Genomic DNA, 22,757 nt, shown 5'->3' with positions numbered 1-22,757 from the left:
TTGTTAGATGGAGGTAAGGCAAGTCACATAGCCTTAGATTACAGAGACAAAGAGGCCAGCCACTACCAGGGACAAGCAGGAGACGTTTGTGCACACAAGAATAAAGAAAGCTGGGCTCTGTTTTAGATGAAGTTTATATCAGGAATTGTTCCATTTTTGCTTTGCTCTCCTCGCCCATCACAACCTATGATCTATCGGGGAAAAGCACAACCTTTAAATTTTAAAGATCTCTAAATTTTAAAGATCTCTACATTTTAGGGTTCCCTGATGCCGAAAACATTGATATCTCAATGATGGGTCTGTCTGTGTGTGTCTATACCAGTGTTTAACCCGACACAGACAGACACAGAAGGCACACTAATAAAACACAAAATTTTATTTTCTCTTCTCTGCCTGTGGGCAACAGGGAAGACGACAGTCCCAACAAGCACTATCACGACACACAATACTCTTCTTCTCTTTTGTCTCCTCCACTCATTCCACCAAGCTTCATCTCCTTCCTCCCGACTTTGGCTCCCCGCGTGGTGTCTGCTGGCTCCTTTTTATATGAGTCACCTGGAAGTGCTCCCAGTGCTCATTGCCCCACTTCCGGGGGTGGTGGAAGAAGCGTCCGCATGGACTCTGGATTAGCTGCAGCTCCACCTGGCAACACCCCCGGATCCCAACAGGGCTGTAGGTAACTCCATCTTCAATGAAAGCCCTGTGGGAGTCCGAGGCACCACTGCAACCCATGGGAGCTGCCATCTAGCAACCAGTGGGAGGTGGTGTTCTAGTCATGCTTGCTCCCCCGGTCCATACGGTGAAGAGGCATCCCGGCCGGGTAGGACCCCAGCTGTCTGTGACACTGTCCATGTGTCAGATTTTCTTGAGGATGTTCTGGAGCTAAAACAGCTGGATGGAAAAATACCAAACTCGAAACTTAAAAACTAATCCACATATCGTCATCTCATAACAGGCTTGTGCCAAATTGTGCAAGAGAAAGAGGCACTGTGATGTTGTGAATTCCACTCCATGTTCCCATCTGGCTTCTGGGAGCTCTTGAAACTGACACTATCGGTAATGTCACAGATGAGTTGGACAGAGAGGCACAACAGTGAAGCAAGGGGATGGTGCAAAAAGTGCAAAGTGCTTTTTATTAAAAACAGCAACAAAATCAAAACAGTGTTCAAATAAATAGTGCAGTGTCTCTCAAAGGTCAATAAATAAATCTATACTAATAAAAGGCAAAGCGCTCACTGACTGACTGACTCATCACTAATTCTTCAATTTCCCGTGTAGGTAGAAGGCTGAAATTTGGCAGGCTCATTCCTTACAGCTTACTTACAAAAGTTAAGCAGGGTTCATTTCGAAATTCTACATGTAACAGTCATAACTGGAACCTACTTTTGTCCATACTGTATATACTCAGCAAAAAAAGAAACTTCCTTGTTCAGGACTGTGTATTTCAACAATAATGTTTTAAAAATCCAAATAACTTTACTGATCTTCATTGTAAAGGGTTTAAACAATGTTTTCCATGCATGTTCAATTAACCCTAATCAATTAATTAACATGCACCTGTGGAATGGTCGTTAAGACCTTAACAGCTTACAGAAAGTAGGCATTTAAGGTCACAGTTCTAAAAGCGCAGGACACTAAAGAGACTTGTCTACCGACTGTGAAAAACGTCCAAAGAAAGATGCCCAGGGTCCCTGCTCATCTGCGTGAACGTGCATTAGGCATGCTGCAGGGAGGCATGAGGACTGCTGATGTGGCTAGGGCAATAAATTGCCATGTCCGCACTGTGAGACGCCTAAGACAGCGCTACAGGGAGACAGGAAGGACAGCTGATCATCCTCGCAGTGGAAGACCACGTGTAACAACACCTGCACAGGATCGGTACATCCGAAGATCACACCTGCGTGACAGGTACAGGATGACCACAACAACTGCCCGAGTCACACCAGGAACACACAATCCCTCCATCAGTGCTCAGACTGTCCGCAATAGGCTGAGAGAGGCTGGACTGAGGGCTTGTAGGCCTGTTGTAAGGCAGGTCCTTACCAGACATCACCAGCAACAACGCCGCCTATGGGCACAAACCCACCTTCGCTGGACCAGACAGGAGTGGCAAAAAGTGCTCTTCACTGATGAGTAACGGTTTTGTCTCACCAGGGGTGATGGACGGATTCGTGTTTATCGTCGAAGGAATGAGCGTTACACCGAGGCCTGTACCCTGGAGCGGGATCGATTTGGATCGATGGCTAGGGCCATTCCCCCCAGAAATGTCCAGGAACTTGCAGGTGCCTTGGTGGAAGAGTGGAGTAACATCTCACAGCAAGAACTGACAAATCTGGTCCAGTCCATGAGGACGAGATGCACTGCAGTACTTCAAGCAGCTGGTGGCCACACCAGATACTGACTGGTACTTTTGATTTTGAGCCTCCCTTCATTCAGGGACACATTGTGAACCATTTTTAGTTTATGTCTTATGGTGTTGACTCTTTTAGTGTTCATACAAATATTTACACATTAAGTTTACTGAAAGTAAAAACAGTTGAAAGTCAGAGGACGTTTCTTTTTTTGCTGAGTATATATGGTTATAGCCTGCAGCTCGGTCGCAGTGTGAGGCGGAGTTGCGTCACCCATCACCACGCCTCCCGCATAATTGAGTGCCTGCCCATATAAGGTAAATATTCGCGGGTGAAGGACTGTGCTTATGCAAACGAAGATGAGATGGTCTAATGTTTGGCACAAACTCAGCGAAAGTGCGAGAGAAACTTTTAAGTGCCGGGTCTTAACTAACATTAAATAAAGCCGTGGACATCGCAAGATCACACAAGAGAGCGGCTCACGTGAACTGACTGTGAACGCAGTACGTAGAGAACAAGGAAGACTCCAAAGAGTGCTGAACAAAAAACGCATTACACAATTGAGAAGGCAGCAAAAGAATATGAAGCGAGTGACGCATACAAGCATATTCATAAGTGCAGCTACTGCGGAAACAAAGCACAGTGTAAACCGTAAGTTTAAATTAAGTTTATAGATAGGCTGCTGCTGGCGTTTGTCATGCCTACGACGAATACGATATTTGCGAGATACAAGTTTAGTGAGAAGATGCAAGGTATAAACGAGACTTTTGATCACTTTGTAACGGAGTTAAAATTGCTGGTGAAGGACTGTGCTTATGCAAAGGAAGATAAGATGGTCAGGGATAGAATAGTGTTTGGCACAAACTCAGAAAAAGTGCGAGAGAAACTTTTAAGTGCTGTGTCTTAGCTAACATTAAATAAAGCTGTGGACATCGCAAGATCGCACGAGATAGCACAAGCACAGCTGAGAACCTTCGATGCATGTACTCCAAGCGGCTCACGTGAACTGACTGTGAACGCAGTATGCAGACAACAAGCAAGAGCTCCAAAGAGCGCTGAACAAAAAACGCATTACACAATTGAGAAGGCAGCAAAAGAATATGAAGCGAGTGACGCATACAGGCATATTCATAAGTGCAGCTACTACGGAAAGAAAGCACACGGTGGAAAAAGTCAATGTCCAGCTAAAGGAAGACAGTGCAAACGAAGATGAGATGGTCAGAGATAGAATAGTGTTTGGCACAAACTAAGCCAAAGAGCGAGAGAAACTTTTAAGTGCCGGGTCTGAGCTAACATTAAATAATTGCTGGTGAAGGACTGTGCTTATGCAAACGAATAGAAAGTAAATGTTACGTTATTTTCAAAATGTTTCCTTTTCTTTTTCATAACTTCTTTAACACACTTCTTCTCCGCTGCGAAGCGCGGGTATTTTGCTAGTAATCCCATAAAAATGAGTGAACTGGTGGAGGTTAAAAACACATTAGCAAAATCCTTTTAAAACTGAGGTTAAAACAATGGCTGAAGGCAGTCTTCTAAAACAAAACCCAGTGCCTTTTTTTACTGGTGACTCCCCTGCTTCTCCCATCCAGGCTATGCATCAGGCGAGTCACCCTACATGCAGCTGACCTTCTTCACTGTACTGGTCTGGTGGCCTTTCCGATCCCTGGCTCCGGTTCTGCTCACCCAGACCGAGACTTGAGCTCCCCAGTGACCAGGATGCTCACGCTGGGGCTTCCACTTCCCAAGTCCTCTACTCCTGCTGCCTTCACTGTGGCGAGCCAACATTCTCCTGGTCACTCCTACTCTAAACAAGTGCTCAGCAGGAGGGACCACTGCTGTCGGCCCTCAGGTGCCAGCCAAACACCCCACTCGGGCTCACCTCTCCCAGCTGCCTGAAATCAGCGTGAGCCTGCGCTCGCTCACTTGCTTACTCGTTCATTCTCCCTCACCAACTTTCTCCGTCCTGCTTCCTGCCGTCTTTTTCCCCTTAACCTCCCTTCACATTCTTTTTTTCTTTGTCTCCACATCTGCCTCCTGCTTCTATTATATGATCCGAGGACATGGATCAGGTGTGGCAATCAGCAGCTCCTAGCAACAATTATGGATGCGGACGACTCTTCACCTGTGTCTTTAATCGATGACCGTCCACATCACGAATCGCCCGGGAACCGCTTCGGCCACACTACCATGCCCCCTCTCTAAGCCGCAAGTATGGCGACTATTTATTTAAAAAGTTGCCTTTTTGACTTATGCTGTGTACCACACCACACCACTGTACACAACAGGCACTCTAGAGGAACTCTCAAATTTTGCAATTATGAATTTGTATCATCAGTTGCCATTGTAATGACCTGTTTTATGATCAGAAAGCTCAGCATCCGAGCGGTAAATAATTACTGAAGTATTAGAGAATAGTTCAGGTAACTTAATTCCTAAGCCGCAGAGCCTACTGATGCTGTTGTGGAGAAATCTTCAGTAAAAACAAGCAGAGTCTTTAGAAATGCAGCCAGAAATTATACTTTATTGCACAGCACAAGAAGCAATTGCAGAGCACATAAAGTCATCTCAGTTCATGAAATGAGCCCAGTGGATTGGGCGCGGCTCGTTTTTATTACAGTTCTAAACACAAAACCTCTCCATTTCATACATACTGTATTTCTCGACATCCACTTGACATGTCATCTTCACAATAATAACCTTGTGCTGTACCAGTTTTCATAGCAATTACCTAGCCTTGTAAACTCCTTTCACATAATAATCATCAATCTTTTCATAACAATCATTAAGACTCAAAGGTCATGCTGCCTGGCCCTGAGATGACCATCTTCTGATCATGTTTTACATTTCTCACATTATCACATTCCTAATCTTGAGCTAATAAAAATATGGAGGCCTTTTAATTGATCAGTTCTCATCATTAAGTTGGAACCAGGATGACCCACATATGAGAAACTGAACCATTCAATTAATACTTGCTTGTTGCACCAGTGACCAGTAAGACTAAAATCAGAGGCAGTAGTATTGGTAAGCGTAGGACGAAGCTTCACTGATAAGGGCTAAGCTGCTAGAGCTGAATGCAGGCTGCTGTTTTAATAATCAACATTTAAACTCCTGTATAGCTCAATCTTATCTAACACAATACAGCTTGCTTTTAATTTGATATTCATAAGCCTTAAAATATAAAATTACATGCCATTTAAAAATGTTTATATGTTTAAAGTGTCTTATGCGCTAGTGTGCAAGCTTACTTCATTTTTCTTTTAAGTTTAAGGGCCTTGAGTGTTTGCAGAAAGGTGTCTGGTCATTAAGTTAGTCAAAAGGCCCAGCAGAGTCGCCATGTCCCAAAACAAAAGCTTATTTACTCAGTTCCCTAAAAAAACACAGCGTCCTTGGTTCATAGAGAACAAGGCAAGTGAAAAGCAAGCAGGCCACATTAAAAACAAAAGCAGCCGCCTGTGAAATAATAGTGCATGACCAAGCCACTTAAAAAAGATGTCAAGCAACTCCTTTAAATACCGTATATATTTACGTACAACTCGGGTCTTGGAACGTGAAAAATTGATCATTAAATCAGACCCGGACGTACACGCCTGTTCAAGAATGCATGACTTACATTTTTTTTTACATCTTCTTGCACCAGTTTCTCAGACACATCAAATTTTGTTCCAGCAGCGCTGTTACCAATTTCTTTTGCCACTTCAATGACTTTTAATTTAAAAGCAGCTTCATATTTTTTTCTGATCAAATGCTTCATCGTAGATAAGGGATGCTGTTACGATAAAGGTGTATGAGATACAAAAAACACAAATCAGTGCAAACGTTGCTTCGGAATAGTTTGGGTATTACCGTGTGGCCACGTAGGCACAATACACAGAAAAAACAGAGGCAGTGTGCTCCATGGTTACTCTCTCAGGTGGGCGTCGGCATATCATAATCTCTTGGACCAATAGTGTGAATTTTCCGCATTCTATTTATACGACCGACATTATAAAATACCAGAAATTATACAGTAAAATCAAGTTCCGATTTTTCCGTGGGAGAACTTATCCGAGAGGACATACAGTAGTCAATGGTTCTAAAACCAGTAACAAGCATATTGATCCTTGATTTAATCCTCAACAACGCTCACGTCCAAATTTTTCAATTTTCTTTTTGAATGTTGACCTTGTCCAATTAAGGGGCTTACTTATTGTGACTAATTGTTTTTTTAAGGATATCATTGCTATATATAGTTCCCCACAATACTCCTTCTTATATAAAGGTAATTGAAGTACAGTACTTCTTGTTGATGCCTGGATATAAATAAATGGAAGGAAAATTGTGTTTTAGAATTCAACATGGCAAAACACAGCAGACAATGAGACAAAATGACATCCTCTTAGGTTAAAAAAAACGTAATCCAGGGAAGTAGTGAGATTATTATCCAAATTTAGTCGAGAAAAAGGTGTTGTACTTTTGGTCTTGGACAAGAGTTCCCCGTCTGGTTGTATTGTGGTGTGGAGTTCCAAACATGACATTAGACATCTGAAAAGCTCAACAAAACACTGAAGGACTGTGCTTATGCAAACAAAGATGAGATGGTCAGGGATAGAATAGTGTTTGTCACAAACTCAGTGAAAGTGCGAGAGAAACTTTTAAGTGCCGGGTCTTAGCTAACATTAAATAAAGCCGTGGACATCGCAAGATTGCACAAGATAGCACAAGCACAGCTGAGAACCTTCGATGCATGTACTCCAAGCGGCTCACGTGAACTGACTTTGCAGGACTGGGAAAGGTAAACCCGTGCATGCAGTGTGTGATGTCTCAGATAAAGAGGAAGACGAGCTGTTTATTGATGCAGTAAGAAAGGAACAACCCTCTGAATCTGAACAAGCCTGTGTAGACATATCAATAGGAAAGCAAGGTGTAAAGCTTAAGTTTAAATTAAGTTCATAGACACACTGCCGCTAAATATTCGCAGGCAAATCCACAACGTAATACCGGGAATGCCTGTTAAACATCTTAGATTCACGAGTACCGATTTGGGTAGTGAACACTTCGATGAATGAAACCTGTTATCTTTACAACGGTTGATAAACACGGAATATAACTTGAACATAACATATCCTCTAAATACGAACCTGATTGAAAGAAATAATGATAATCCAATCCTTGATGACAGCAACACTCATATAGTCACAAAACAATTACATTGACAATCATGTTGCGTTATTTTAAAATGTTTCCTTTTCATAACTTCTTTAACACACTACTTCTCCGCCGCGAAGCGCAGGTATTTTGCTAGTAATAATAATAATAGTTAAAGATGTATTCCTATTTACAAGACGTTTTTATCTTTTTGATAGAAGAAAAAGTGCAAGGCATCAGCACCGAAAGTTTGGAGAGCCTTTGGCGCGACTTCAAAAAACAGAACAAGTCAGCGGTTTCAATCATTACACGCCATTTCGAATTTTCTGCTTTTAACTCTTTTAGGGCTGTTTTTTTTTTTCTTCTCTCCCTGGGTTGAATATTTTTCCAAAAAGCTCACTTTTCTGAAAAGCACACAAAGCAACCATTTCTCACATAAATCAACATAAAACAACCTACGTATTTTTTCTGACAGTAGTGTATGATTTTCGGCATTTCCGCTTTGTTTTGATGAAATAAACATTTGCAGGTCTCTAACTGTGTTCTTTCTTCTTTAATCTCATGGAGGCATGATGGTGCAGTGGTTGGCACTGCTGCCACACAGCTCAGGTTGCCTTTGGTAGGCAGGAATCATTAGACACTGCTACAGTCCGTGAAGTGATCATCTGGGAGAAATAAAACAAGCTTGATGGCATCAAGCTAGCCTAAATTAGGGTCAAGGAGTTCCTGTCAGCTAACTGTCATGGGGGTGTTTGATTAGCATTTCTGCAGTTTCACAGCTCATCTCTAAACCTGATACTGATAAGGCCTGAGAGATTGCCCAGAAATGGTGTTTACCTCCAGCAATGGAACTTCCTCTCGGCAGTCAAAATAAGAAAGCTTGTGGAGACTGTTGCTCCTGTACCTTAGACAGCAATAAGTAACCCCAAAATGACCAAATAAAGAGGGTTGTAATTAGTGCTGTAAGGAAGGATTATGGGAGATCCACTTTGTGGCCCATCTTGGGTTTGCACATGTCCTCTGCCAAGTGGTTACAAGCATGGGCTCCATTTCCCATGTGACAAATGCTTTTAAAACTTGCCAAATATGGGTGACTGTCGACTGAGCTGTTATCCTCTCAGACCACCATAGCACTTGCTCTAATCACTCCTGGCTTGTGCAGACTGTGGTCCTGACCATATATTGGTCAGCAAGCATCAGCACTTCTTAAATAGCCAGCCTGTGTGTCCTTTGCATGTTTCTGTCCATCCCTCTGGCATGGATTCATCTTTATGGCCTCATAACATAATGTGTTGGGAATAAAATTTCACAAATTACAGTGGCACACTTCACACCTATTACTATTACACAGTAGCCACTTGGTGTCATCCTGAGCCTTTAATCACACCCGCCAAAGCAAGAAGAAGTGATTCCATTAAGTTGCTATCCATTTCATGTTCATACCGGACAACTGATGTTTGTGTTTGTTTTGTTTGTTTTTACTTTGGACAGATACGGCAAGCAATGGTGTAGGCTGCTGTGGAATCATTTTGATATTCATCTCCTTTTTGTTCGTCTTTATGACTTTTCCATTATCAATATGGCTCTGTATAAAGGTAAGAAGGCTATTGATTGTCTGGCTCTGGGTGTTCTTTTGAGCTCTTTGTTTGCTTTGCAGGTGTCATTTGTTCAGTAAAGCTGCTGAGTGAATTGCGTGTTTGTAATTTTACTGTCAAATTTTCATTTTTGCTTGTGACATTCCAGAAGGTGCTAAAATTAGCAAGCTGTTATGTAAAGGGTTAAGTGGCACGGCAGGTTCTTTGGACAGAAATGAATGTTCCAGTAGGACTAAATTAGAATAAAATAATAATATAAATAAAATAATTTAATGAGAACTGATCATTTAAACTTGTATAATTGCATATGGTGTTTATTGACTTGGATAAGGATTATGAGAAAATAGAATAGAGTCCTGAAGGAAGCACATTACCTGCATTGTGAAGGAAGCGTCAGTTACTGGAATACAGCCATGTGGCACAATTCCCGAGGTTAATCTGGCTTGCAGAACCCTCATCATTGAGGACCTGAGTGGCTGGACCAGGTGAAGGTTGCACCCACGTAAAATCAGGCTGCAGCAGATGGATGGTCATTTGCGGGGATTGGGACTGGACTGCATATCAGCCTGGGGGATTGACAACTGGGATCTTGAGCTCTTTCATCGTGTGGTGGGTGCAGCAACGCACCATACCAGTGCATGCTCCCCAACCTGACCTGACCTGACTTATGATTGAATGCTACATGAAGATATCTGGAGGTGTTTGAGAGAATAATGAGGTTCAGAAAAGTGTGTGAGAATTGTCCAGGATGTGTATAATGGAGTGAGGACTCTATTTTAAAGCAGTGCTGGGGTAACAGACAAGAAAGACCCCAGTTAGTGTAGGTCTGTACTGGGGGTCTTCTTGAAGTCCTTACCTCTTTGATCTGGTTATGGATGTGTTGACTCACTTGATAAAGACCAATCCTCCTGATCCTGGTTTTTACTGATGACATTGTGTTGTGTAGCACCAGAAAAGAGGAAGTGGAGAAGAAGTTGACAATATGGAGTAGGGGCTGAAGATAAATAGGAAGGAGACAGAATATATGAGGTTAAATGATAATCAGGGTTCACAAGTTAGCCTGTCGATGTATTGAATAGTACAGATAAGTCTAAATATCTGGAATCAGTGGTAGCGCACGATGGAGAATTAGATGCAGAAATAACCGACATAGTGCGGTGTGGATGACACAACTGGAAGAAGGTTCAGGGGTGTTGTGTGATCGAAGAATTTAAGATGGTGGTTTTTAAGACAGTGTGGTATGACCTGTAATGATGTGTAGAGCTGAGACCTGGGCAGTAAAGGGAGCACAGCAGGAGAAGAAGTTAGATGTGGCAGAAATAAGATGGATATGTGGAGTTGTTAAAGAGGACAGAGCAAGAAATGAGACAGTTGGAGGTAGAACTACAGGACAGTAGATTGAAGAGTTGTGGACGTGTGATGAGAAGAGATGATGAACAGGTGGGCAAAAGACAGAATGGGCATTAAGGTACAGGGGAAGAAAAAGTGAGGGAGACTGAAGTGGAGGTGGGTGGATAAAGGAAAAGAAGTTGTGAATGAAAAGGATTTGGATGGGGAGGAGATACATGCTTGAGTTGTTTGGAGAAGGTTGTTTAAACATTTCGACCCCAAACAAAAATGTTAAAGATGAAGAGATGGACGATGTGTGACCTGTAAGGGTGCCTGAAGTGCAGGCTCCAAACCCAAATTACAATAATAAAAATGTATTTATTGTATTGCCCAAAATCACACAAGGGATGCCTCAGTGGGCTTTAACAGGTGCAGCTTTTTAACAGCCCCCCAAACTTGACTCCCTAAGAAGACAAGAGAATTAAATCCAAGGAGGAAAATATACACAAAAAGGGAAATATAATATACAGAAAATAGCTAGGTTTAGGGTAAAGGGACAAAGTAAATCATAACAGCCTACTGGCCTAACTAAACAAAGCTGACTCCACGTCTACCAGTCAGGCGAGCTGCTTTGCCAGGCCTTTATTAATCTCCTCCTGCTCATAACTCCTTCATTTCTTCTTTCTCCTCCCATTCATTGTACTCTAGCTCCCTACTCCAAATCAAACTAATTTACGGACAAACAGACCTTGGTAAGTCAGGCGCAGCTACCTCAGTGATGGTCAGCAACAAGCTGGGGAATTCCTGTAGTTGACGTCTTAGATCTCCCCCTAGTGGCTGCAAGAGCCCCTGCAATCCGGAAGCTCAGCCTTTTACAACTCCAATTCCAAAAATCGGGAGTGGTCTCCCCTAGACTTTCTCGTATACTCAGATATGGGGATGGATATAAACCACAAGACAATGATTATATTTTTATATTATATACATTAAAGAACCATCCACAACAAATCAAATCAAATTAATAATATATTGAATAATTATCATAAAAGTAAAGAGTAAATCGGACTGTGCAGCTGCATGAAAAAAAAGTAAAGTATCACTTCCAGTTAGCGGAAATAGCCCAAAAGTTGGTAGAAATCTACGTTTTGTACCTAATACTTGCATGCAAAATTCGGTTGACCAAAGTGAAAGCGTACTCAAGTTATTGTGTTTACACACACACAGACAGACACACAGACATAATTCCAAAAATGGCTTTTTCGTACTCAGGGAGGTCTAAAATGATATTAATCAAAATCTCAAAGCTGAATTTTTGGATGATTACAGTACTTTCTTTCTACCTTGTGTACGAGAAAGTAAAAAAGTCGAGACAGTATAGTAAATAATATCCATCCATCCATTATCCAACCCGCTATATTCCAACTACAGGGTCACGGGGGTCTGCTGGAGCCAATCCCAGCCAACACAGGGCGCAAGGCAGGAAACAAGCACCGGGCAGGGCGCCAACCCACCTCAGAAAGTAAATACTAATAAAAACTAAAACAAATGATTTATAAATTTACTCTGACGTTATTCAAACAAGCAGCGTGAAGACATGGTGCCTCATGTATTACACAATCAACTGCATTGCTTTTTGAAAATACAGCAGTCTTTTAGGCGTAGTTTACGAATAATAATGATGTGACAAGTTAAATTTAAGAAGGTGTTGGGGAAAAAAGTGAGGCATCATGTTCTAGTATATGAGGAGCCTCCAAAAAAGGCTGAGTCCTTCAAGGAAGAAGGATGGAGTGAGTCCTGCCAATTTGCCGACAGATGTGTCAGCGAATAATAGAGCACTTTGAGAACATCCACCCACCCATCCATTTTTACTGCTTTTCTAAAGCCAAGTCTTGGGGGCAACAATCTTGTCAGCGAGGCCCACACATCCCTTTCTCCAGCCAGAGATGCTAACTCATTTTGTGTGATCCCAACGTGTTCCCAGGCCATTAGAGATATAATAATCCTAGTGAACCCTGGGGTCTTTCCTGGGGTCTCCTCCCAACTGGTTATGCCAATAAAACCTCCACAAGGAGGCATCCGTATCAGATGCCTGAACCACCTCAACTGGCTCCTCTCGATGGGCACAATTTCGAACTTTGCGAACAATGTTTATTAAAAGCAAATAGGATAGCTAGGATTTTGGGCCTTTCGTCCCCTACAGTGGACAATATAATTAATCTGGTCAAACCTCAGTGCATAAAGGACAAGGCCGGAAACCACTTCTGAATAAACGTGATCTCCAATACGTCAGATGTCCCCGGTCTTAAAAACTATTATATGTCTGTAATGGATATCATGACATGAGCTCGGAATACTTTGGTAAACCTTTGTTGGTCAACACCATTCACCACTGTAGTGCAAATTATGACTGTGCCAAGCAGAATCCATACATCAACGCTGTCTAGAAGTACCACCAGAACAGCAGCTCAGTGAAGTCGTGTTTTGTGGTCTGACGAGTCAACATTTGAAACAGTTTTTGGGGAAAAAAAAAAACAGCAATTGTGTTCTTATGGACCTAAGAGGAAAAGGACCATCAATCAATCAATCAATCAACATTTATTTATATAGCACATATTCATACAAAAAAATGTAGCTCAAAGTGCTTTACAAAATGAATAGAAAAATAGAAGACACAATAAAAAATAAACATAAGTCAACATTAATTAACATAGAATAAGTAAGGTCCGATGGCCAGGGTGGACAGAAAAAACAAAAAAAAAAAAAACTCCAAAGCCTAGAGAAAAAAAAAAAAAAATCTGTAAAGGGTTCCAGACCAAGAGACCTCCTAGTCCCCTCTGGGCAATCTACCTAACATAAGTCAAACAGTCCTCTTTGGATTTAGGGTTTTCATGGAAGGACCTGATGATGATGGTCACGTAGACTTCTGGCTTTTAATCCATCCATCAATGTTGGTGCATCATGATGCTTTGAGTAGGTGGTGGTGGCGCAGGACGCCACCACAAAGAAACCGGAAAAAGAAACAGAAGAGAGAGTTGGGGTCAGTACGGATTTTAGAGCCACCATGAATAGTTATTGTGATGAATTGAACATACAGAGTATCAGGATTAAGTTAAATTGAAGTTATAAAAAGGCCATGTTAAAGTAATGTGTTTTCAGCAGTGTTTTAAAGTGCTCTACTGTATCAGCCTGGCGAATTCCTATTGGCAGGCTATTCCAGATTTTAGGTGCATAGCAGCAGAAGGCCCCCGCCTCACCACTTCTTTTAAGTTTAGCTTTTGGAATTCTAAGGAGACACTCATTTGAAGATCTAAGGTTACGATTTGGAATATAACGTGTCAGGCATTCCGATATATAAGATGGGGCGAGATTATTTAAGGCTTTATAAACCATAAGCAGTATTTTAAAGTCAATCCTGAATGACACAGGCACAACCAGTGTAGTGACATCAAAACTGGAGAAATGTGTTCGGATTTTCTTTTCCCAGTTAGGATTCTAGCAGCTTCATTCTGCACTCGTTGCAAATGATTGATGTCTTTTTTGGGTAGTCCTGAGAGGAGTGCGTTACAGTAATCTAGTCGACTGAAAACAAAATCTAAGCTGTTATCAGCATGAGTTCCAAAAGCCAGCGTCTGTCATAGTATGGAGGTTTGTCAGTGCCCATGGTATCTGTGAGGGCACCATTAAAGTAGAAAAATATACTGCCATCCAGACGCTGTCTTTTCTATGGACGTCCCTACAATTTCCAGCCAGACAATGCCAAGTCACATTCTGCCCAGTCAGTCCTAACCTGCGTGGAACATTATGAAATGCAAAACATACAGTTACACAGCTGAAGACCCTGCATAATGGATGAATGGGGGAAAATTCCACCTGCTAAACTGAACCAACTTGTGTCTTCAATGTCCAAGTGCTTATCAAGTGTTAGTAGAAGAAATGATACTGTGACACAATGGGAGACACTCGACTGTCCCAACGTTTTATGGGTGTGTTACAGTCATCAGATTTCACATGACTATTTTTTGCAAAAACAATTCAATTCATAAGGTGAAACATCAAGTAATGTCTGTCAGTCATTTTCCAGCCCGCTATATCCTAACACAGGGGTTTGCTGGAGCCAATCCCAGCCAGCACAGGGCGCAAGGCAGGAACAAACCCCAGGCAGAGCGACAGCCCACCACAGGGCACACACACTAAGGACAATTTAGGATCGCCAATGCACCTAACCTGCATGTCTTTGAACTGTGGTAGTAAACCGGATTACCTGGAGGAAACCCGCAGACACGGGGAGAACATGCAAACTCCATGTAGGGAGGACCTGGGAAGTGTACCCAGGTCTCAATACTGCAAGGCAGCAGCGCTACCACTGCGCCACTGTGCCGCCATCAAGTAATGTGTTGTTGCAATATAGTATACGGTCAACAGAATTTACGGATCACTGCTTTTTGTTTTTATTAGCATGTGGGCAGAGTTGTGGCTCTGAGCCTAGGGATCTGTGCTGCCAGTTGGAAGGCTGCCGGTTCAAATCCCGTAAATGCCAGAAGTGACTCTACTCTGTTGGGCCGTTGAGTAAGGCCCTTCAGCTACCATTACTTCGTCCTGGATAAGACGTTAATCTGCATCCAGCCCTGCAAGCAGGAGCCCCAGGAAAAAAAAACTCCTACTGGTTCTGTGTGGTGTTGAGGTGTCACCCACTACACTTCAGTCCCAATCCAGGTGGTTTGTCCCAAACCCCCCATATTGTCCAAACGTTTTTTGGAATTGGTGTTGTATTAAAGGGCAAGCCCTCTTTACGGATTACTGAATCGCTAAATTTGGAATCTGCCATGTCAGAATGTGGTAGATGGAACCCTATTACTGGGATTAGACTGGATCCTTTGTGTTAATAACCTAATATAAAATGATGTTATAACTGTCATGGATGACAGGTCAAAATCCACAAATTACTGTGTATTGCTCACAATCTGTAATGTGTCTTTCTCAATGAAATACGTTTGTATTTGCAGATTGTAAAAGAATACGAGAGGGCTGTCATCTTTCGACTTGGACGAATTGGAAAAGGAGGAGCGAAAGGACCAGGTAAAAAAAACAAAACTGCAATTAAAAAGAAAACATTGTGTCCAGTCGTTAATTGCACTCTTGTATCTGTTAATCATCTAACCATGCTTCCATTTTCCAAACCCGCTTTATTGTGAACAGAGTACCGGGGAAGCTGGAATCCTATCCCAGAAAGCATTGGGGCAGGGACAAGATCCTTGGGTAGGGCACCAGTCCATCACAGGGTGAATCTGTTGATCATTTGATGGCTTAAGAAGAGTCAATTATTATCATGCCCATTAGATGGCTTATATATTTATCTACTCCCTTGTATAACAGTCGTGCCCAGGGGTTGCCTGGCCATGTATTGTAAATCCTGAGGTCCAGGAATGCAGGGACTTTAGAGCTGCTAGGAGAGGTTCTGCCAGAATGGCCCCAGGAGCTCCTTCACTCTTTCATGATTCTGGTGGTCGGGCTTCGACCTGCAGCCATCAGACCATTCCAGGTACCGATTTGGTAGGAGAAGGACGAAAGGGGCAGAAAAGAAAAAGCAACACCGGATTAAGACCCCACTGGTCTGTAGGTGATTTAATGAACAGAGCTCCCTAACAGAGACTTGACCTCATCTTTATAACAATTCATTCCAACACATGGACAACTGATCGTTTCATGCCATGCAGATGTTCACACTCATGTGGCTACTTGTTTGTTTCACTGGGCTCTGTACATCTAAGTATATCTAAAGGCTGTATTGTCTTTTATCTAATATGGCTGGGACTGTCCTTGGCTCCATGGAGCCCTGTAATGGAATGAGCCATGTTTACAAAATTTGTAGATAGAAAACTTCCTTACACAGCTTGCTGCATAGGTGCAGATTGGTTGGAGTGCCCTGCTGACCCTTGTCGACCACTGAAAGGCCCTCAAATGGGCACACGTGCATCAGAGTTGGAGCACGGCAGCAGAAACATAAAAAAACAAGGATACAGACTCATAGCACAGATAATACAGCCAGTCAATCAATAAATAAATGTAAATTGTGTGCAGATTTCAAAATGAAGTGAGAGTATGTCAAGAGGAAGAATTGAATTGCCTGAGAGTAGTAGGCAGAAAAGACCCCCGGGGAATGAGCCTGTGGCTAAAAGTGCTGCAAGAGAGCATCTCCTTGGAGGTGTAGGGGATTTGTCATGATGGCATCCAATTTTGCCGTCTTCTTTTCCACAACAGCTTCTAGTGTGTTCAGGCTTTCCTGATAAGTTTGTTCAGGTTTTGAGCTTCGTTTGAAGTCAATTTGCTTCCCCAGGAGACTGCATCATGGAACCCCACACTGGCTACTATGGACTGGTAGAACATTTCCAACAGTTTGCTGCACACATCAAAAGAGTCTCTTAGCAATTCCAGTCTGCTCTGGCCCTTTTTGCCCAGTGCCACTGTGTGGTCAGACCAGGACATTTTGTTGGTGTAGCTCTGCACCACTTGACATCCTCCCCCTGGATGGTGATCGGTCCCAGAGGCTCCTGATGTTGATTGTAAGTTGTTGTCCCTGCACCACAGGATGAAGTCCTCCATAACCTTCCTGTACTCTGACTCATCTCCATTATTAATGCAGCCTATGATGGAGGAGCCACATGAAAATTTCTTAAGGTGGCAAGCACTCATATTGTACTGGAAGCCCATTGTGTAGACGGTGAACAGGAATGAAGATGCAACAGCTCCCTGAGGTGCTCCAATGTCACCCACCACCACTTCTGACACACAGTCCCTCAGCTTCATAAACTGCTGTCTGTTGGTCAGGTAGTCCATGATCCAGAAGATTGTGGGAACATCAAGATTCAAAGCCTTGAGCTTTTTCCCCAGTCGATGAGGCAGAATGGTGTTAAAAGCACTGAAAAAGTCAAAGAACATGATCTTACCTTCAACTCCAAAACTTAAATATATACAGTAGATGACTAGGTATCCAGAAGTGGAAGTGTTCCATGTTTTTATTAATCTGGTGTTTCCTGATCTGTTTCCTTGCAGGTATATTTTGGATCCTCCCATGCACTGACAGCTTTCGCCATGTTGACCTGAGAACTGTATCATTCAATATCCCACCTCAGGAGGTATCTCTTATTTTACTTTTCCAGCCCTTTTCATGGTTCCTTATGCTGTTACCCCCAACCACTTTGTCATTATTTGGGATTCATTATCTTCAATCATAAGAAGCACCATAACCATATTTTAGTATAATGGGATAAACTTGGGGAAGCATATTAGTGCAGTGGTAGAGCTGCCATCTCACTCATCCAATGTCCTGGCTCTTTTCTTCATGTATCTACATGTTTTTCTTCTGTTTTTTATCCTAAATCTTCAAGTAGTTGCAAGTCAGGGACCACCTCTGTTTGTGCTACCAGTCCATCACAATCACAATGACAGCCGGTCTTTGATTACCAACCCTAAGTTGTGCCCTGAGCTGAACAGAAGATGGCATGTTAAATAGACAGAGATAATGAGAAGGTCCGTCTTTGCCAGGTTGAGTTGCAGCTGTTGCTCCATCTTCCTGGTTGATGCCGTGTGGCCATGAAGTGGGGAATGATGGGGACATCTGCGTATCATCAGCATAGCCCTAATATGTAATTAATGGAAATTCCATGTAAGAGTGTAGCATGTGAGCAAAAAATTTAAGAAAAGACCTTGGATTTGACTTTTGTTTTGCCAGGATGTCAACTTACATTTCTTTCTTATTATAAAAAAAACCCCGGAAAGGAAAAGCAGTGCGACAATACGTGATCTTCTCGGAAGTTCTTGGAAGACATTTAAAAGACCTGCGAGATGCTCTCCCAAGGCCGTCTCGCGGGGACGTGGAACATGAGATTCTTGCACACCCATAAAAAACACTCACTCGAGTAAAAGCATGTAGCACAAACAAAACCTGTGCTTTCAGCACATATAAAGCATATATGAACAATACAGAGAATAGACCCAAAGGCGTTGGAGAGAAAAAAAAGGCAGATAAGAGATTATGAAAGCAGTGTAATTCGAAAGGCTCAAACAAACGACGAATTTGAAAGTATTGTAGCGTTCCAGGGGCGGCACGGTGGCGCAGTGGTAGCGCTGCTGCCTCGCAGTTAGGAGACCCGGGTTCGCTTCCCGGGTCCTCCCTGCGTGGAGTTTGCATGTTCTCCCGTGTCTGTGTGGGTTTCCTCCGGGCGCTCCGGTTTCCTCCCACAATCCAAAGACATGCAGGTTAGGTGGATTGGTGATTCTAAATTGGCCCTAGTGTGTGCTTGGTGTGTGGGTGTGTTTGTGTGTGTCCTGCGGTGGGTTGGCACCCTGCCCAGGATTGGTTCCTGCCTTGTGCCCTGTGTTGGCTGGGATTGGCTCCAGCAGACCCCCGTGACCCTGTGTTTGGATTCAGCGGGTTAGAAAATGGATGGATGGATGGATGGTAGCGTTCCAGCCAGGTTGAAGCCTTTTGGACTTTAAGTGACTATTAGGTCCGATTGAGGGAAGGCGCGGAGTACAGCACGGAAAACTGATAGCAGGGTATTGATTGATGCGGTAAGGGGGGGGGGCGAGACCTGGGGGAGGAGGAGTTGAAGAGGGTTCTAGAAAGTTGTGTTTGGGGTTACGAAGTCAGCGATTGTTCAAGTAAACCTTTTGTGACACTTTATCACGTCAGTCGCTACAGTATCAAAGACAAGATAGTAAAGATCGCATTACTGCAAACAAAAGGTAATTAATCATCAGAACCAGGTGTAATTGAAAAAATAGCAGGACAAATCAAGGTCAGAAATAAAAGGTAAAGAGTAGACAACAAAGTCATTTCGCATTTGCATCATTCAATGCACAAAACGTGGATTTACACAATAATGGACCATACGCTATGAGAATCTGTGGTCCCGCAACACTTAAAGCAATGACAAGTTGAATTTCAAAGAATACACAATTCGGTCAGGTGTATATTTATGATCACGGAGAAGCGATGCAAATTATAACAGGCAACAAGAAAGGTAATGTATATATTCCGCGAATAACATTAGACACCAAAGGAGATCGTGATATGCCATTCGTATTAAAATGTTTACAGTTTACCGTGAGAATAGCTTTTGCTATGACAATTAATAAATCACAGGGAAAAACATTAGAAAAAGTTGGATTATGTATTGGAGAAATAGAAACAATATTCCCTCACAGGCAGTTATACGTTGCGTTGTCACAATGTGTCTCCAAAAAGTATTGTTTTTATTGAAGCTTTAAAGTAAAAGTGCAAATATTGAAACTGAAACAATTCCAAAGAAAAAAAAATGTAAAATTGTATATCCGATTAACCAAACACAGGAGTTTGCGAGCGAAGCGAGCAGGGGGCAGAGCCCCCTACTTATTCTTAAAAATAGTTCTGCTACTTTTCTTAAGATGGACTGAAATCTAAATAATCAACGTAGACTTCAGCGTTAACATTTGCAGTGCACCATGCAGTACATATGCCATTTGTAATGGAGATTGTAAAAGCCATGTTAATGTTTGTGATGTGCCATTTGTTGGAATGACAAATACAATGCATTTTGTACTAAAAATGTCCATAATGTACCATCTTTTGTCATCTTTCAGAGACACAGCAACCTCTGATTGAAACAGATTGAAATCTAAGTAATCAACGTAGACCTCAGCATTAATGTTTGCAGTGCACCATGTAGTGTGTATGTCTTTGTCATATGTCATTTGGTATGGAAGTTGTAAAAGCAGTATTAATGTTTTTGATGTGACATCTGTTGAAATGACAAAATTCAATGCATATGTCTCTGTAATATACCATTTGGTTTGGGGCTCGTAAAAGTGGTGTTAAAGTTTGTGATGCACCATCTGTTGGAATGACAAATACAAGGCTTTCTTTACTAAAATGTGATGCACCAAGCATACAGACACATAGACAGACAATTATCCTTTTATGAAGTTAGATTTTGGTGAATGATCAAATGATTTTGGTGTTACAACCCTTTGCTTACATCCATATCAGATCTTTAGTTTTGTCCTTAAACTTTGAGTATAAAAATCAAAATCTGTTTGACAGGATGTGCAAAATGTCCTTTTGAACATTACAATGTGATTGCCCTTTCCACGTTCTTCTAAGTCCATCTTGCTTCACTTTGTTAGTTGGATTTCACAGCACACTTAAATATATTGTGGTCATCAGATGGAATGACAGACTCGACAGAAAATAAATTTTGGGGAGCCAACCCGGCTGTCCCTATTAACTTAAAGGATCAAACAAAAACAAATGCATGATGGTGTGAAAATAACACAAAAACTGTTTCCAACAAAGCAAAATGGCTTGTCCAATTCTAGTCATTTCTTCATCTTATGTGATTGAGTAGCTCCTTTACTCTGGTTGCTTGTGTGAGAAGTAATGCCATTTTCTGGGTGGTCATGCTTTAATGGACCAGGGAACAGAAGGGGGTTGAGTTAGTTGACCTCACTGGGCAGTTTCTCTGAACTGTGGAGGAAAATGAAGACGAGAGAGTCAGCGGCAATGCCCCCTCTCGGTCGGTGGGGTGGAACCACATACCTGGGAAAAACTCTGATGGTGACCCTCTGACACACATGCGTCACATAATCAAGCACTGAAGTTCATGTATCTTGTGTTGGTGCCCAGCGCGTGTGCAGAGGAGAGATACTGGGTATATTGGATACTAAGGATAGAGGTGACAGGCTAGAGGAAAAGAGAAAGGCCTAAAAGAAGGTTTATGGATGAAGTGTGACAATGTGGGTTCGGCTCCATGCTCCCATCTGTCTTCTGGGAAGCTCTCGAACCCAACACTGTTGGTAATGTAACCGGATGACCTGATCAGTGAGGACATCACGAAACAAGGAGATGGTGCAAAAATGTGCAAAGTGCTTTTATTAAACAACAAAATCACAGTGCCTTCTTTCTGCGGACGACTTCCCTGCTTCTCCCATCCAGGCAATGCACCATGGGAGTCACCCTACCTGCAGCTGACCTTCTCCACTTAGCTGGTCGATCCCTGGCTTCAACCCTCTGCCAGACCGAGACTCTGCTTCACACAATGGCCAGGATGCTCACTCTGGGGTTCACTCCAAATCTACAACTTCTGCTGCCTTCGCTGCGGCGAGTCAACCTACTCCTGGTCTCTCCTGCTCCACACAAGCGCTCCGTAGGAGCGACCTCTACTGTCGGCCCCTGGGTGTCGGCCAAACATACCACTAGGGCTCACCTCTCCCAGCTGCCTGCAAACATCCGCGACTCTGCACTCGCTCACTCACAGGCGCATGCTCTCTCTCTCTCTCTCTCTCTCACTCGCTCTCGCACACACCGGCTCCCTCGCTTCCAGCTGCCTTCTTCCTTAACCTCCGTTCCCTTTTTCTTTCTCTCCCCCTCCACACTCGCGCTCCTATTATATATGATGGGGACGTGGATCAGGTGTGGCGATTAGCAGCTCCCAGCATGAATTACGAATGTGGAAGACTCCTCACCTGTGCACTTAAACGAGGATCGCCTGCATCACGAAGTGCCCAGGAACAGCTCCGACCACACTACCATGCCCCCTCATTATGCCACGATTGTGGCGATTACCTATTTAAAATTGGACTTTTCAATTTGAGCCGTGGACCCACTACACCACATGAAGGTGGTGGGTGTAACAGAGCAAGTGCAGAGGACAGGAGTATATGAAAGTAGTTGATCCGCTGTGACAACCCCTAACAGGAGCAGCCGAGAGAAGAAGATTCTCCAGTAGCAAAGCATCTACAATATATTTTGATATTAGTTTGATAATTATTAAAAGGAATGGATGCAAAAATTAAATATTTCAATTAAATTCATTTTTTTCCATTCAGGTATTAACCAGAGACTCTGTTACCATCATGGTGGATGCTGTTGTGTACTATCGTGTATTCAATCCTACAGTAGCCATCACAAAGGTGGAGAATGCAGATATGGCTACACGCATGCTTGCACAGACAACTCTGAGGAACATGTTGGGGACAAAGAACCTTTCTGAAATCCTCACAGACCGTGAAGAGATGGCAGATCAGATGGAGGTAGGGAAAATTCTTCTGTTATATGCTAACATTAGTTAAATTACTGGCACCATGGTGGTGTGGCACATGGACTCCATTCATTTGACAGCTTCAGTCCTTGGCTCGTAGGTGGGCCAAGTGGATTCAATAACTGCATCTTAGGTTACCATTATACACTAGGACTCGGCCATAACTCTTTATTATTATTATTATTATTATTACCATGCTTCTTTTAACTTCGCCTGTTTGTTGTCTGGTACAAATCTTCTAAGTGATATATAATATTTAATATATTTATTGCTATTGT

General features: G+C 42.6%; 1 protein-coding gene and 1 pseudogene across 1 annotated transcript in view; one reads left to right on the top strand and one right to left on the bottom strand.

Moving 5' to 3' along the window:
* LOC120524051 overlaps positions 1-22,757 on the bottom strand; it is a 658,450-nt pseudogene that overhangs the window by 562,620 nt on the left and 73,073 nt on the right.
* Positions 1-22,757, top strand: part of LOC120524052 (stomatin-like) — a 35,809-nt gene that overhangs the window by 6,977 nt on the left and 6,075 nt on the right. The window contains exons 2-5 of the mRNA XM_039745879.1: positions 8,970-9,073; positions 15,406-15,478; positions 17,453-17,535; positions 22,268-22,471. Coding sequence (XP_039601813.1) covers positions 8,970-9,073; positions 15,406-15,478; positions 17,453-17,535; positions 22,268-22,471 — 464 coding nt within the window. The remainder of the gene's footprint in view (positions 1-8,969; positions 9,074-15,405; positions 15,479-17,452; positions 17,536-22,267; positions 22,472-22,757) is intronic.

Source organism: Polypterus senegalus, chromosome 2, assembly GCF_016835505.1.
Source record: "Polypterus senegalus isolate Bchr_013 chromosome 2, ASM1683550v1, whole genome shotgun sequence".
Lineage (NCBI taxonomy): Eukaryota > Metazoa > Chordata > Cladistia > Polypteriformes > Polypteridae > Polypterus > Polypterus senegalus.
The sequence above is the reverse complement of the archived record's forward strand: the minus strand, read 5'-3'. Positions and strand labels throughout refer to the sequence as shown.